At 42.2% G+C, this 17,792-nt stretch overlaps 1 protein-coding gene across 5 annotated transcripts in view; it reads left to right on the plus strand.

The window, feature by feature from the left end:
- Positions 1–16,857, plus strand: part of SEC22C (SEC22 vesicle trafficking protein homolog C (S. cerevisiae)) — a 59,410-nt gene extending 42,553 nt beyond the window's left edge. For 2 of the 5 annotated variants that reach the window (XM_011984272.1, XM_011984271.1), the window contains exons 3-7: positions 878–1,041; positions 3,280–3,459; positions 7,115–7,233; positions 8,797–8,862; positions 16,168–16,857. In XM_011984272.1, the coding sequence (XP_011839662.1) occupies positions 878–1,041; positions 3,280–3,459; positions 7,115–7,233; positions 8,797–8,862; positions 16,168–16,209 (571 nt within the window). In that variant the 3' untranslated portion in view covers positions 16,210–16,857. Of the gene's footprint in view, positions 1–877; positions 1,042–3,279; positions 3,460–7,114; positions 7,234–8,796; positions 8,863–11,372 lie in introns of all 5 variants that reach the window. The other 3 variants (XM_011984270.1, XM_011984269.1, XM_011984273.1) reach the window with 2 other exon arrangements.
- Positions 16,858–17,792: the final 935 nt, after the last annotated feature.

The raw sequence follows: 17,792 nt of genomic DNA on the forward strand, positions 1-17,792 counted from the left end.
TTGAAGTTGGAGTGTATACTCCTCAAAGTCTAGGAACTCCTAAGCCAAGGTTGAAACATTGGTATTGGTCCCAGAGTGATGACACTGCTGTGGTAGGCAGCCAGAGCAAATGCAGAACCACACTGGAAGAAGTGTGTCACAACTCGGGCCTCAGGGGATTCTTACAAAAAATGTCCCATAGGGATGAGCTCTCAGCAAAACACAAGAGGAGACATTCCACAGTGAGTGGGAGTCAGTAGACACACAGATAGGTGATCTAGAGCCCCCGTACCCTGAACTTGAAATGATAGCATGACAGCTCAAAAGGGAGTAGAAAAAGAAGAAAAACTCTGTATTTATTTTATGAGACCAGAATAACCTAAATACCATAATCAGATGAAGACAGTATAAGAAAGGAAAATTATAGGCCAGTCTTATTTGCATAGACACAAAAGTCCCAATTAAAATGTTAGCAAACTAAATCCAGCAGTTGATGAATATGTAGGAACTTAGATCCAACAAGGGTTTATTTTAGGATGCCAGGATGATTTAACGTTAGGAAATCTGTTGATGTAGATTAAAGAAGAAAAACGTTTTCTTAGTATATGTGGAGAAGTCTGAGGCTAATTCCCCCTAATAGAATATGCATCCCTCATGCATGAATAAATAAGTGATCACAGGCTGTCATTGACTAAGACTGCTAGACATTTTAAAGGAAGTAGGAGAAAGACAGTGTCAGGAATAGGTCAAACTGAAGAGACAATATACCTGCAACAAATAGCTACAGGACTGTTTAAAGCCAAGCAAGTGCAGAATTGAGGTAAGGTTGTGTCTGGGTGTGGGATGGGAATACATGGGGCTGTTTCCTGGTAATACAGATGTTGCCGTTTTGTTTCAGTTTTTCTTCTTTCGGGGATGTGGCCTGCATGGCTATCTGTTCCTGCCAGTGTCCAGCAACCATGGCCTTCTGCTTCCTGGAGACCCTGTGGTGGGAATTCACGGCTTCCTATGACACCACCTGCATTGGCCTAGCCTCCAGGCCATACGCTTTTCTAGAGTTTGGTTTGTAACCCTCTTTCATATTTATTGTTCTCTTCCATGGTGTTATATGTGTAGAATTTACAGTTTAGGTTTGGCTTTGACCATCAAGGAAAACCACTGGAGATGCAAAAACATGTCACTGAAGAACAGACTTGTACCATGAGATTTCATAGCAATTGAAGTGGCCCGGAAAGTGTCAAGGTTTCATACTCTGGCTTTTCATCTCCACAGAGCCTGGAGGCAGGGTGGAGGAAGAGTGAAGCATGTAGGTTGTAACCCACAGCTCTCTTAAGCTAGGGTCAGCAAACGTTGGCCCATAGGCCAGCCACCTGTTTTGTAAATGAAGCAGAACGTGGCCATGCTCGTTCTTTCACATGTTGTCTGTGGCTGCTTTTGCCCTACGACAGCAGAGTTGAGTTGTGACAGAGACCATGTAGCCACCATCCTAAAATATTTACTAACTGGCACTGTAAGAAACTTTTGTTGACCCCTGCCCCAGAGCATTACTACTGAAAGGGTGTTTATACCATCAGGAGGTAAGCACGGAAAGTGAGAACTGGTGTTTAGAAATTCTTACGGTAATTTGACATTCCTGTGATTATTTTTTATTGCTTTTTTTTTTAATCAAAATATCAGTCTGTGATGGTTTGGAAGAAAAAAACAGTTCCTTGACCCAGAAGTTTGCTCTGGAAAATGATACTTCTTTTGTAGGCTCTGCCAGAAAGGACTTGTCAAGGCTTAGAGACTTTGGAACACAGCATGATAATCATAGTATGTGCCCTATTTTGGTCAGGTGTGGGTCATTTTGAGCTCTTGGATGAAGAGGAATGGAGGTGGGAGTTGGGGGACATTCTGTGCTCTCCGTGTAAACAGCTGCTGACTCTGTGATGTTCTTAAACAAAGGTGTGGCAACATTTATTAAAAATGGTCAGGGGCAGAACCAGCACCTGAAAGTGTTGCCACTTAGGCTTTCTGGCTACTCCTGCCACAGCCCTCACATTCCTTCATGTGTTCACTGGCTAGTCCATCAGGAATGGGGCTAGCACCCTCTTTTGGTGTCACCCTGGTAGGCAGGCTCCAGCCTGGTAGACCAGTAATAGACTGAGGGTTCTGCCCCTGAGTCTCCCTGTGAGGTTTTAGTCAAGCTTGTGCTCTGGGCCGCACTTCTTTCTCTGAAGAGGGCTGCTAGTTCAAAACAGACCATAGCTGCGGCATCCCTGGGCTATGAGTTGATTTGGAGCTGGGTAGACCTGTGTTCTTCTCTCCCCTCATCTCTGGATGTGCCTTCCTTCTAAAGCCATTTGCTTGATCTGATGGGAGCCCCTTCCCCAGCATCATGTTTGCTCATTGTTGAGTGGGAGTAGAATGAGTCAAAGTACACTGAGAGTGGAATTATACATGATTTTGCTTTGCCAGTGTGTATGAAACTTCACTTCAAGAACTGTTCAGATTCGATAATGGATTAATCCTAACATAAATTTAAGAATTAAAATGAATACTTTTCAAATATGTAATCCTAGTTTGCACAACATTTCATTTGTAATTTTTTTCAAACAAGCCTTTTTTTGAGTTAATCAGATCAGGAGTAACTGTCTCCATTTTTCAAGCTTAGAAATATTCTGTAAATTGCCTAGGGTTGTACTGTACTATCAGAAGTGGTAAGGGGCTTAGACGCATGCCCCTTTCCCCTGACTCATTGCTGAGGTTCTGTGATGCATTATTGCCTTTTTAGTCAATCACATTTTAATTATCCTGCTTTGAAGAGATTGATCAGACAGTGTTCATATTAGCAATCATTTGACCTTTATGTTTAACTTGACACTTTTCAGAATCTGGCTGATTTATTAGCTCTTGGAAATGTGAACTTCAGCTGGGTGCAATGGTTCACGCCTATTATCCCAGCACTTTGGGAGGCTGAGGCAGGAGAATCCCTTGAGCTCAGGAGTTTGAGACCAGCCTGGGCAATACAGTGAGACCTTGTTTCTACAGAAAAACAATTTAAAAATGAAAAAAATTAGCCAGGTGTGGTGGCACACATCTGTGGTCTCAGCTACTTGGGAGGCTTAGGTGGGAGAATCACTTGAGCCCGGGAGGTCAAGGCTGCAGTAAGTTGTGATGGCACCACTGCACTGCACTCCAGAGTGGGTGACAATGAAACCCTATCTTCAAAAAAAGAAATGTGAACTTCATTTTGTACATATTATCTTATAATATCTGTTCTGATGAAAATGTTTAACTTGTGTTGCTCTCTTTTTGCAGACAACATCATTCAGAAAGTGAAGTGGCATTTTAACTATGTAAGTTCCTCTCAGATGGAGAGCAGCTTGGAAAAAATTCAGGAGGAGCTCAAGTTGCAGCCTCCAGTGGTTCTCACTCTGGAGGACACAGATGTGGCAAATGGGGTGATGAATGGTCACACACCGATGCACTTGGAGCCTGGTAAGTGGCTTGTAGTTCCCTGATGTTGATGAAGTGATACTGTGTATTTCAAATGGACGTTGATTTTTTTTTTTCCACTAGAAAGCGATTTTTTGGGGAGAAGGAGTGGTATAAAATACGCTGAGAAAAATATGGACCAATCCTGTTTCTTGGTGGCTGTTATAAAACTTTGACTACAGGCTAGGCGTGGAGGCTCATGTCCATAATCTCAACACTTTGGGAGGCCAAGTCAGGTGGATCACTTGAGTCCAGGAGTTTGAGACCAGTCTGGGCAACATGGCAAAACCCCATCTCTATCAAAAATACAAAAAATTAGCCAGAGGTGGTGGCTCGTGCCTATAGTCCCAGCTACTGCAGAGACTGAGGTGGGAGAATCACCTGAGCCCTGGAGGTCGAGGCTGCAGTGAGCCGTGATTGTGAGCCACTGCACTCTAACCTGGGTGACAGAATGAGACCCTGTCTTAAAAAAGAAAAAAATTGACTATTATGACAGTGGATTGGTTTGAGGGGAGGCTATTGTGATGCAATTCAGGAGTTGAAGAATGACTTGGCAGGTTATTTTCTTTTTTCTTTTCCTTCTTCTTCTTCTTTTTTTTTTTTTTTTAAATAGAGACAAGTTTTCTCCATGTTACAGCCCAGGCTGGTCTTGAACTCCTGGGCTCAAGCCATCATCCTCCTGCTTCGGCCTTTCAGAGTGCTGGGATTATAGGTGTGAGCTACCACGCTCAGCTGGCAGGTTATTTTCTTAATTAGGGTGAAGTCTACAAGTTTATTATTTTTAAATTTTATGTATTTATTTATTTAAGTTCAAGTTGTTCTGACAGAACTACAAGTTTAAATGTTATAAAGAAGATTCATTCTCTTTTTCTGTAAGTTACTTATTGAACTGTATAGATTTACATAATATATATAATATATAATATATACAATATAGATATTATATATATAGAGAGAGAGAGAATCCTTGTCATATTATTTACTGAAGTGTTGTAAATCTGAAACCCCCACTCTTCTTGTTGGAGGGAGGACAATGGGGATGAGAGCGTTGGGCAGGGTATTGGAGCCAAGGCTTCTAATGTTCTCACTGTCTGGCTCTCTCTGAGACCTGGGATCTCCCTCTATCCCTGTGGATTTCAGAGACCTCATCTGAAGAAAGAGGTCTTAATGAATGTGATCACAGTGCCCTGACATTCCATGACTTTGTCATTAACGTCATTAGCCACTCAATGCTTAGCACATAGCATGATTTTTTATATTCCTGTTTATATTACATACAATTAAACTAATATTTAATTAAATTGGATATTTACATTCTAAGAATTCTATAATGGCATAAGAGCTGAATCCTTTGCTAAAATAACTGTCTACACTATAATAGTCTTAATTATTTTGTTTTTAACTGTTTTATGCTAAACTCGTTTCTTGAATTTTAAAAGTGATGTATTATGTTCATGGTTGTGACTTAACTTTGTGTTTTAGTTTAATGTGTTTCAACCAATACTTGAACTGGCTCTCATTCTGGTCAATAAGTGGTTCTAGTTTATATTGAGAATAAACTTAATTTTTGTAAAAGGAAGACTGGGTAATTGAGCTCCAAGCTTCTCACTTACCATATATGAATGCAGGCATATCTTTGTAATGTATGTTTTGTTTTTTAAACACTTAGACAAGAGGAGCAAATCCAGAAAGTGTCACCTTGCCCGTCTTTGTAGGACATTTTACTGTGATTTGATTTACCCTATTGTCCTGAGGCTAGAATCTTTACAGGTAGCATATTCTGTTCTAACAGTAACTTTTAATTGCTCAGTGGAAACTCTAACACACTAACAATAGGCATCAATTGGATTGTGGCTAGGTATTTGTGTGTGTGTGAAATATAAGGGTAAGAAAGGAGTATAGCAAGAGAATGGGAGGGACACCATTTAATTGTGTGAACCAAAATCAATTTCAGTGGTTATCTTTACAGAGAAAATGAGCATTTGTTCTCATTATAGTTCTAGAAACAGCTTGTAACCTGAATAATCAATGTTTCCCTCTTTCCAGTTATTTTAGGATTTTAAAAATTGCATTTGCTGTGAATTGCTCTAGAAGCGCACATGACATCGCATATTATTATTGTCAGAGAAAGAGGACAAGTTGAATGTTGAGGCATATAATAGAAATGTTTTAAACATTTGACAACCAATTACAAATAAAGCCTTGGTTCTCTTTGGTAGTATAAGAAACTGTTTTATTTACTTATTTATTTAATTGTTTTTTGAGACAGGGTCTTACTCTGTTGTCCAGGCTAAAGTACCATGGTGGGATCTTGGTTTACTGCAACCTCCACCTCCAGGGCTCAAACTATCCTCCCACCTTAGCTTCCTGAGTAGCTGGAACTACAGACACACACCACCACACCTAGCTAATTTTTGTATATATATATATATTTTTTATAGAGATGGGGTTTCACCATGTTGCCCAGGCTGGTCTTGAACTCCTGAGTTCAAGTGATCCTCTCACCTTAGCCTCACAAAGTGCTGGGATTACAGGCATGAGCCACCGTGCCTGAACTCTTTTTTTTTTTTTTTTTTGAGACAAGGTCGCTCTGTTGCCTAGGCTTGAGTGCAGGGGTGCAATCATGGCTTACTGCAACCTCAACTTCCCAGGCTCAGCTTCCTCCCACCTCAGCCTCCCTGGACGACAGAGTAAGACCCTGTCTCAAAAAACAAATAAATAAGTAAATAAAACAGTTTCTTATACTACCAAAGAGAACCAAGGCTTTATTTGTAATTGGTTGTCAAATGTTTAAAGCATTTCTATTATATGCCTCAACATTCAACTTGTCCTCTTTCTCTGACAATAATAATATGCGATGTCATGTGCGCTTCTAGAGCAATTCACAGCAAATGCAATTTTTAAAATCCTAAAATAACTGGAAAGAGGGAAACAGTGATTATTCAGGTTACCAGCCTCCCAGGTAGCTGAGACTACAGGTATGCGTCACCATGCCTGGATAATTTTTTGTATTTTTTTTTTTTTGTAGAGACAGGGTCTCACTATGTTGCCCAGGCTGGTTTTGAACTACTGGGCTCAAGTGATCTGCCACCTGCCTCAGCCTCCCAGAGTGCTGGCATTACAGGTGTGTGCCACCATGCCTGGAGCAGAAATTGTTTTAGGATTTTTCAACCTAATCCCTATTGACATTTTTGCATCAGATAATTCTTTATTATGGAGGCTGTCCTGTGCATTCACTGTAGGATGTTTAGAAGCATTCCTGGCCTGTATCCACTAGATGCCAGTAGCAGCCTGTTTCTAGTTGTGACAACCAGAAATGACTCCAGACATTGCCAGATATCCACCGGGGGGCAGATTGCCCCTGGTTGAGAACTACTGCTTTAGATAGAATGGAAATTAAGCACTTAAAAAACCTGTACTTGCCTGGAAAAGAGCCTTTTTCTGGAAGAAACTTTACTCAAATACCCACATCCATCCTGTCCATCATTTCTTGCCTTTTTTCCCTCTAACTTCTGCTGCTTTTACAATTAATATGTTTGTAATTCTGTGTTTAACATAGTGAACCTATCATTAGTGTAGGTCTAGTTAATGTCTTTGTTTATTTTTCTTTCATATAGAAATTACTTTCACTAAACACTTGTTTTTTTTCATTGTGAAGCTCCTAATTTCCGAATGGAACCAGTGACAGCCCTGGGTATCCTCTCCCTCATTCTCAACATCATGTGTGCTGCCCTGAATCTCATTCGTGGAGTTCACCTTGCAGAACATTCTTTACAGGTAACTTTTTTTTTTAACAGTTTAAATTGAAGGGCATATGATAGAAGAAAGTGATAGGTATACATTTTATCTATAAAATTGAGGTTTTATAATTTTTCAAAACTAATACAAATTTTATTCTAAATTTTATTCTTTGTAGTAAGTTGAATGAATATGAAAGTTGCTCTTTTATGTTTATTGTCCTAAGAGACCAGAGGGGCCTGCCAAGATACTGGTAAGAAATGGAGAATTTGCTACAAGGACATTAGACCACCCTGTGACTCTTGGGACTCCAGGAGTCACTCTAGGGACTGGATTATTTACCCAGGACAAAAGTTTCATTCTCTGATTTTAAGGTTCAGGCTCTTTTTACCCTGAGAAAAGGTTGTCCTGTAATCTGATTTATATAATGCAGATGCCACCTTCCTTTTGTCTTTATCGAAGAATTATATATCACTAGGAAGTTCCTACACTGGTCTGCTCATTTCAAAGGAACTTACTATTTCAGTGCTTTTTAAAAATAGTTTTAAAATTTTGAAGTATTTTAAGAAGTATTTTAAGAAGGTATAGTCCGGGTGTGGTGGCTCACACCCGTAATCCCAGCACTTCTGGGAGGTCGAGGTGGGTGGATCACTTGAGGTCAGGAGTTTGAGACCAGCCTGGTCAATATGGTAAAACCCTATCTCTACTGAAAATACAAAATTACCTGGGCGTGTTGGTGCATGCCTGTAATCCCATCTACTCAGGAGGCTGAGGTGGGAGAGTCGCTTGAAACCAGGAGGCAGAGGTTGCAGTGAGCCAAAATTGCGCCACTGCACTCTAGCCTGGGCGACAAAAGTGAAACTCCATCTCAAAAAAAAAAAAGAGAAGTTATAGAACCCTTATTAGCATCAACAAATAGATATTACTTTTAAAGATAGAGTCACCATACTCACACCCATGAATATAGTGCGTAAAGTCTGACGCATGACTGATGTTGAACCTCAGGAGACTGATGTAGACTGACCTCTTTGGAGAATGGCAGCAGGCCTATGTTATGAGTGGTAACTGGCTGTTACCACATCCTGTCTTTGATCAATGTGTGTTATGGTTTCTACTCTTATTGTTTATGATTGCTCTTAGCCAGATACTTACCAACTGTCTGCTTGTTTGTATACATTAGAATAAGTACCTGGCCAGCAAGATGGTTAAGACATAGTCCCTGCCTTGGAGGCTCTCATGGCCCAAAACCGTGTGTGATGGCAACCCTAAGGAGGCGGCAGTGCCTGGAGATGGGAGGAATTAGAGAAAGCTAGAGCTTAACAGATGCTTAGGTTTCTGAGAGGTGGAGGGATTGGCGGCTCATTCCAGGTTGAAGACTTAGCACAATCACATGGGGACAGGAGGCACATGCTGTGACCAGGCTGTTGAAAACAGTCGTATGCTAACCCTGATCTGGTGCATAAACAGGAACTTGTGTCTCACCCAGCCAGGGATTTTGTACTGTCAACCATACCAGACTGAAGGCAGAGTAAAGTGCTTTATGGTGCTGTGTTTCCTTTCTTCTAAATATCCCTTTCCTTGTGTTCCTTGTATTTGTTTTAGGTTGCCCATGAGGAAATTGGAAACGTTCTGGCTTTTCTTGTTCCTTTTGTAGCCTGCATTTTCCAGGTGGGTGAAATGATATTTTGGTGAGTGGATTAAATCCATGACCTTATTTTGTTCTTCTGTTCATCTATCAGCAAGTTTCTAGATGTGATTTTTGTTCCACCAAGGTCATGGTTCAAATCATGGACAATACCAAGCCCTTAGTGGAGGACCTTAGGCCCATTCTGCCCAGTCCTCTCATTTTACAGAGGAAGAACTTTGTGCTCAGAAAGGGAAAGCCCCTTGTTCAAGGCCAAGGGGCTATTGACAGCAGCAGAACAGAAACCAACAGTTTGGATTTGACTTCCCAGAAGGGAGGGATGAGATTACGTGGGGATGGGATTAGGCCTGACTAGTGGGTGGCAAGATATTGCCTTATTGCCTTGTGCTTATTATTAGGACAGTCCAAGCACAGGAATGTCCTTCTATAAAACTAGCATCTGTGTACTTGTAGTTTTTAATATATAGGACTAGGCCAGGCATGGTAGCTCACACCTGTAATCCCAGTACTTTTCAAGGCCAAGGTGGGAGGATGGCTTTAGGCCTGGAGTTTAAGACCAGCCATGGCAACACAGCAAGACCCCATCTCTGAACTTTTTTGTTTGTTTGTTTGTTTTTGAGACAGAGTCTTGCACTGTCACCCAGGCTGGAGTGCAGTGGCACAATCTTGGCTCACTGCAAGCTCTGCCTCCCAGGTTCATGCCATTCTCCTGCCTCAGCCTCCTGAGTAGCTGGGACTATATAGGTGCCCACCACCACGCCCGGCTAATTTTTTTTGTACTTTTAGTAGAGACAGGGTTTCACTGTGTTAGCCAGGATGGTCTTGATCTCCTGACCATGTGATCTGCCTGCCTCGGCCTCAGAAAGTGCTGGGGTTACAGGCGTGAGCCACCGCGCCTGGCCTCCGCAAAAATTTTTTAAAATACATATATACATATATAGGACTAGGTCAAAGAACTGCTGTTTTTTGTTGTTGTTATTGTTTTAATAGTAATACCTTCTGACTCAAACCTGTTCTTTAGCAACTGAAGCAAACATTAGAAAATTAACTAGAGGGTTTTGATTAGTTATTTTCAAATAAGCTGTGTACTAAGGGGTGGCATAAAGAGGCGCTTTTGAGTCCCTCATAGGCAGAGTTAATTCTAGTGAAAGCCTGGCTCTAATTCTCCTTCCTTGTCCTCCATATGGACTAGGATTTTAGCACTCTCTCTGAATACATATTTTTTTCTCCCTTTTTTTTTAAATTAAAATTTCTGTTCTTAGGACACTTTCCTTCTCTTCCACATGCATTCTAGAATGGTTTATTCTTAAGAATTACCCAGGCCAGGTGCGGTGACTCATGCCTGTAATCCTAGCACTTTGGGAGGCCAAGATATGTGGATCACTTGAGGCCAGGAGTTTAAGACCAGCCTGGGGAACATGGTGAAACCCCATCTCTATTATAATAAAAATACAAAAATCAGCCAAGTGTGGTGGTGCATACCTGTAGTCCCAGCTACTTGGGAGGCTGAGGCATGAGAATTGCTTGAACCCTGGAGGTGGAGGTTGCAGTGACTGAGATCATGCGACTGCATTCCAGCCTGGGCAACAGAGAAAAACATTGCCCAGAAATGCAAAAAAGAAAAAGCATTACCTGATGGTGCAAAAAGAAATTTTCAACCCATGAAAATGCACTCAGTTTTTAGAAAACAAGTCTCCAAGACCTTGGACATAGCCAGTGGCAGTTTCCTAGAGCTATGTTTTAGGACTGCAGGGATTGTACAGTCCCACCCCATTCCTTCAACTGTGTTCCTAGTTGGATAGCTCACTCCCTCCCTCTGTAGGTTGAACCTTTGTTGTATTGATCCATGTTCAGTGATGTCCTTTTTTAAAAACAAAACAAAACAAAAAACAAGAAAGCATTGAACCAAAATGCTATTTCTACCTTTTGCAGAACAAGAATGGCCCCTTTTATGTGTGATAGTCATACATAAAATGCCAGTCACTCTCCCTGCTGTGAGACCTTTCCCCGACTCAGAGATGCTTTGGAAGACATGATAAGGAGGGTGCCCAAGGGAAGAGTGGTACTCAATGTAGTCATGGCTCAGGAGAAACCAAAATAGTAAAAGCATGGCTTCCTCTCACCAGCTTGCTTGCCTGTCATGGCTCCCTGAAGGAAAACTTCACTGGGAGACCAGTCAGTCACGTTAGGGTCCCCTGGTCTGGCTGTCTGCAGCTTACCTGGGGCTCTTCTTTCTCTACTGCCAACAGTCTGGGCATTTCTGTCTATTTCTTGAACTTCTCTCAGATGTGCCATGCACTAATTCTTCCTGTGACATCTATTTCACTTTCCTTTAATCTTCCAAATCCTCACTTTTATCCGATAATTAACAGCAGCCTAACCATCGGTTCCCACTTTACTGTAATGAATTCAGTTTAATCAGCTAACGTGAGGGAAATGACACTCCTCATGGAAGCTGTGGGAGGTGAATTTTGCATATGATCTAGTAGCCATTTTATCTCTGATTGGAATTCCTCTTCTGGTCTCATTTCAGTGTTATTTGTACCTGTTCTACAGTCCAGCCAGGACTATGAAGGTGGTGCTGATGCTGCTCTTTATTTGCCTGGGCAACATGTACCTGCACGGGCTGAGGAACCTCTGGCAAATCCTTTTCCACATAGGAGTGGCTTTTCTGTCTTCATATCAGATACTAACAAGGCAGCTTCAGGAGAAGCAGTCTGACTATGGAGTATGAGGATGACACTGTGATGAATGGATTCTTTGATTTTCTTTTGAGGATCAGTCTATGTTTCTCTTTCTGCTTCTCTACTTTACACTCCAGTTTCCATCCTTTTCAGCCAACTGGCCTGAAAAACCAGGAATTGGGGATGTTAAACAGTTGCAGTGGAAGTCATGAAGTTGCTTGATACCCAGCCTTGGTTCTGTGCCGAACATTACTGCAGGATCTCCAGTTCAGCACGTTTACTTAGGACAGCTGGATCTGGGGGCTCATCCAGAAAGAGCTTTATTGGGAGAGAGAAAGGAAATATGTTGGTCTTTTAAGTTCAATGATACAGTAAACCACTTGATTCAATAACACTGGTTTTAGTAATTGGCAGTTGTCTCCAAGGAACCACTTTAAAATCCAAATCAGCTTTCAGTCTAAATATAACTTGGTTCGTTTTTTTTTTTTTTTTTTCCAGTGGGTCAGTACAGGATGAATTAAAAACCTAAAAATATGATTCTTAAATATAAGCTAGATAAATTTTGTTTACATTTTTTCAATATCTTAGGTTCGAAATACCTTTGGAATATTTAAATATATTTTGGATATAAATTGGACTTCATTTAGGGTGAGGGCAGACTTAAGCTGAGAAAATGGTTAAGAAATCTGAGTTAATTTATATGTAACCTTTTATGGTGGTGGCACTGTGTGGGTACAGAAAATTTTTATTTATTTGCAGGGTATATCTGAATATTTTAAAAATTAATTGAATAACTGGTACTACTAGATGATAAGTTTATCAGCATGAGCAGAAATGAGAATTTCAGGATTACTTACAATTGACCACAACCGGGAGTAGGTAAATGAACATGGATTCAGTGGCACCTTACAGATCCGCTTGGGAGAGGCTGCTGTCATCAGCCTTTTCAGTAGAGCTGAGTGCCTGTTGTTTTAATGATGATGACTACTGTGTACCTGTTTGCAGAGCGCCTCCGAAATTAATTCCTCCTCTGTACCTTTCCCAGTCATCTTAATTAGCTTGAGGGCCTAATTTTTTATGAACAAGAGTTAAGTAGCTGTTAACTTTTTAAAGCTTGATAGAGATATAATTAACACATACTCTGGAAAGTTACTGTCTTTCATTGTCAAAAAATTGCTTGATCACAGTTTTCCAGAATATGGTTCTGGATAAGATCCCTTAGGTCTCCCAAAATTTCAGGCTGGCTTGTTTAGTACCACTCAGGAGGCCATTTTGGGAGTTTGTTCTTTGGATTGTTCTTGGTAGAAGTCTGAAATCTGAATAGTTCAACCACAGTTGCATGGAATGCTTTGAGTGTTCAACTGCATTATGTGGTCTTGATAAATTTTTTAAAATCCTATTTTGATAGTTTTTAAAAGTGGAAAACCATTACAAGAGTTGAGTAGATAGGGAATGTAAGAATGTAGTTTTAGAAAATTATATTTGGTTATCATTGGTATTATATTGTTACTGAGCTACCTTGTTATCATTTTAAGAAAGATAAGTTTATATACTGGGAACTATGTTGGGAAAATGTTGCCATAGTAACTCTATTTTTTATAATAGAATTTTCTATTTTTGACCAAACATAAAATATTTGGATATGGCCCAGGCATGATGGCTCACACCTGTATTCCCAGCACTTTGGAAAGCCAAAGCAGGAGAATCGGTTGAGGCCGGTAGTTTGAGACCAGCCTGGACAACATAGTAAGATTCCTCTCTACAAAAAAAAAAAAAAAAAAAAAAAAAAAAATTGCCAGATGTGATGGCACATGCCTGTAATCCCAGCAGTTTGGAGGCTGAGGCAGGAGGATCCCTTGAGTCCAGGAGTTTGAGGCTTCAATGAGCTATAATCACACCACTGCACCCCAGCCTGCATGACAGAGTGAAACCCTGTCTCTAAAAAATCTGAATATGAAAATTATATTGGCAACATACTCAGACATAAACTCCAGAGTTGTCTCTCCACTGATTTCACATCTGCATAATTTTCTGCATACCCAGCAGGTGAATTTTCAGTTTTTCTGGGAGACAATTTTGAAGAGATGGTGAAATAGAATGGGAAGTTAAGGAGGGGAGGTAAATTGTTTTAAATGAGAAGAACAAAAACGTTTTAAAAGTCAATAAGAACACTTTGGGAGGCCGAGGCAGGCGGATCACAAGGTCAAGAGATCGAGACCATCCTGGCCAACATGGTGAAACCCCAGTCTCTACTAAAAATACAAAAATCAGCTGGGCACGGTGATGTGCACCTGTAGCCCCAGCTACTCAGGAGGCTGAGGCAGGAGAATCTCTTGAACCCAGGAGGTGGAGGTTGCAGTGAGCCAAGATCGAGCCACTGCACTCCAGCCTGGCGACAAAGCAAGACTCCGTCTCAAAAAAAAAAAGTCGGTGAGAACAGCTTAAAAATGGACTATTTTCTTTTTAAGCCTGTGTGGCATTGGGTTGCTGTGTAGACCTGTACCCGGGGTGCTTTGGGTATCTGAGCCTATGATCCATATTCAGTAGGCAGTAAAGAAACGGTCCTTGAAGATGAGTCCTTCCTGGTAATGCTTCGTGACCACCAAAGCACTACCGAAGATGTTACCCACACCAGGTTGAATGTGTGGATATCAGTTAACATCCACATGGGGTGAGGTTGACTTTTGCAAACAAAAGGGAAAAGATGCAGTAGAAAAACAGTACAAGTAGTGACCACAAAAACATTGTTTGGCTGAAATCCAGCTAGCTAAAAGAATCCTCAGCTCACTGAAGGAAGAGACTGATAATAGGAAAGAAGTTCTGGTGATTTCATCCAAGGGAAATCCCCAGGCTTAGGTTTGACTTGGTTTAGGGTTGGAGGTTTGTAGCCTTTTGTGTGATCCTTGATACCAGCAAACTGGTTCCAAATACCAGGAGTTATCCTCACTCCACCATGGACTCACTGTTGTTGTAGCACTTTTGTTTTCCCAGTAGTTAAATGCTACCTGTGCAGCTGATCTTACTGGGCTAGATCTGGGAATAGATGAAATAATGTTGAAAACAAAACTTTAGAGGTGCCTTCTGGTATCAGATGCTGCAAGGCCTTGAGCATCAGAGTGTATTAAGTCCCATCTACTGTATCAGGGCCAGAGTGTGGCTCAGTGCTCTTAGGAAGGGTTTCTTAACCAAGGGGCCAGAGCCCAAAAGGTTTCCCCTTCCCTAATATCCTAATGAAGGAAACATGTAAATCTGTTTTCCCCTGTTAGGCTAGCCTTATTGTGATGAGGACTGTACCTGGCTTTCCTTTTCCTGGGTGGAGACAGCTGGGGCATATTCAGGTGGCATTCCCTCTCAGTACCAGAGGTCCCACTGCCTGCAGCTGGAGGCATGTGACCATAAGCTCCTGGTTTTGCTTTTTGGGCTTGCATCCCTCTTTTCTGTGAACTCGAGAATGCTGGAATTAAAACATGTAAGCATTTTGATTAAATGAGCTTGAGCTCCTCTGTTCTTTTCTGGGTGCTCTTGTTCTCCAACTCTCCTGCCTCTTTCTACCTCTGCCCTATACACTCCAGCTCTGGAGACAGAGGCTGAAACGAGTCTCTGGAGGGATGAGAAAACCACCTTTAATTGTAACGAATGGGGTGGGTAGACGAGCTTCAGAGTGGGAGCAGATTGCACTGAGGTTCAACTCTCCCACCCATGCCTGGGAGTCAAGTCTTGGAGAGGAGTAACACTCTTGGTGGTCAGCACAGCTCAGAGTCAAAAGACAACAGCCAGCAGGCCAGCAGCAAGGCTGGCTGTGTGAGGCACAGGAAGCAGGGCATAGATAGGGAGCAGAGCTAGGGGTTCTCTCTTTGCTGGAAGATAGCAGCTGCCCCTTGGCATATGGGGGTTGCACACTGCACCTTGCAGCCAGGGCTGCCATTTGCTGTTCTGTGAAGGAGTTGGCCACTCATCGTAACATGCAGGACAATGGCCTTCTGAGAACCTACTGCTTGCTTGCACAGTGCAGCACAAGTGAGGACAGACACGGGTGGGAGCATTTGTGGTGATCAGATGTGCCTGGCAAGCCCCTGTTCAGACATTGCTCACATTCCAAATGGTTTTGTGTAGAATGTTGCACAAGTCTGGGGACGCTCTACCTGTGCACTGTGAGTGTTAATGATGGTGGAGAAAGTGAGTGTAGTTGTGCCCTTGAGAGATAAGGTGAGGGAAAGAGTGCACCAGTTAGCTAACCATCAGCTTGCTAGGCTCTTCACTGAGTCCTATGTCACAGTGCACAAATCATTGCCCATCAGGCCTCAGTTTCCTCATCTGGTAAATGGTGATAACATCAGTCTTCTCCCCCAGGGTGCTGTTATGAGGGTCAAAAGTGGTAGTGGAGGGGAATACTGGGTGAATCCATCATGTGTGGGAGGAGAAAGGCTTTACATTCACCTGGTACATGAAGGTTTTTCTGCTTCAGGCAGCACAGCACAGCCATTTCTTCTGGCCTTTACAAAAAGGCATTTTGTTATACTACAGTGTAAACAACCTCAATTTTTCACTCCAAAAGGTAGCAGCCCCTTTTCTTCCCACCCTGGACCTGCCTTTCACCCCCTGGGCACAGAGCACATGGTACCATTGGTGTTTGGTTTATTCCAGAATCCAGGGAGCTGGTTCTGCTGGTTGGACCAAACCTCATGAGCCAGCCACCTCTGACCCAAATGAGGAGAGCTCTGATTCTCCCATCTGGAAGCAGTGATGTCAAACTTCTGTTGCTGGGGAAATCTCATCAGCAGGGAACCTGTGGAAAAGGGCTTGTCAGTAAAATCTGGGAATGGCTGGATATGGAAACATCTGCCCATGTGTGCTGATGGCAGAGCTGTTGCCCACAAGCGCCTTTTGTTTAGGGTAAAATTAACAAACCCGTTCTGTTCCTCCGACCCATGCTTGGTACATATAACCTTCTTTAACCCTTACATTTATATGATTCTGGGGTTGCTTCAGAAGTATTGTTTCATGAATCATTCATATGATTTGATCCCCCAGGATTCTATTTTGTTTAATGGGCTTTTCTATTAAGAGCATAAAATACTAGGCTGATTTAGTCAGGGCAAAACCATTTACATATTCATTTTAAATACTTGCTGTTCATGTTACACAAGCTTCTTATGGTTTTCTTGTAACAATAAATATTTTGAGTAAATAATGGGTACATTTTAACAAACTCATAGTAGTACAACCTAAACTTGTATGAAAGTATGTAAAAATGTTGTATAGCCATTTATATCCTATGTGTACATAAATGAGGTGGCTTCAGAAATGGCAGAATAAATCTAAAGTGTTTATTAACATGTGTCTTTGCACTTGTGTGAAAAATTCTGAGTTATGGATCCTTTCCTAGATAGTGTGATGTGGGCCTGACGTAATGGGAGGGGGTTGCTGAGAGAAGTGAAAGTCAGGTCCTCTTGTCCGGTGAGGCCTAGACAGGGGCAAGGGCTCAAATAGTCTTTAGCACTAATTCCCAACTAAAATAGCAGTCACAACAATGCCCTGGGGGCTGGGAGGCCTCCCCAGTTCGCAGGCTCTGCCCTTGTCCTGCTGTGTGCAGCAGGCACTTTCCCTGCTCTGTGTTTTGGGCTCTTGTCTACTGTGAAGGTGAAGTTTCATCTCCCAGGACCAGCCTGACCACCGAATGGCCACCAGGGGCCACAGCTGCTGGCCACCTCCTCAGGTTTCCAGACAAGGGAAGGTGGCCTTTTGCAAAGGCCGTTCCTATAGCAGCTAATAAAATTCCCAGAAAGGAAGCAAATGCACTATCCTCTCCTGACCATCCTCTAGACACATGGGGGAATTCACTCTCCAAGAGTCTCTGCACCATCTGTCCTGAGTCAGAATCTTTTGGAGGAAGGCAGTGACTGCCAAAATAAACATCTGAGTTATTGGGTGCTGGGATTTGGAAGTTGGTAGTTTTCAGACACCATCTGCTTCAACCACGTTTTTGCTCAGGTTGCGAAGCTGAGGCTTGTTCTAGGGAACCAGTGACAGTAAAGTTCGGAGCTCTGTTTCCACTGAGCAGGAAACAAGTGTCTGTCCCCCACTTGGCAGTACCCACAAAGAATAGAAGGAGATTCTGGCCCATGAAAGTGTTCCTTCTATGCCAGGAGGGCTGGATGAGAAGTTCTGGCTGGTGAGTTGCCTTCTTTTTTCTTGGGGCCTACCCCTTGAAGGGTGCCAGGTAGCAGAAGTGCTACCTGACAGCTGCCAAGCATCTTTGGGCAGTGCTG

Source organism: Mandrillus leucophaeus, unplaced genomic scaffold (genome assembly GCF_000951045.1).
Source record: "Mandrillus leucophaeus isolate KB7577 unplaced genomic scaffold, Mleu.le_1.0 Scaffold265, whole genome shotgun sequence".
Lineage (NCBI taxonomy): Eukaryota > Metazoa > Chordata > Mammalia > Primates > Cercopithecidae > Mandrillus > Mandrillus leucophaeus.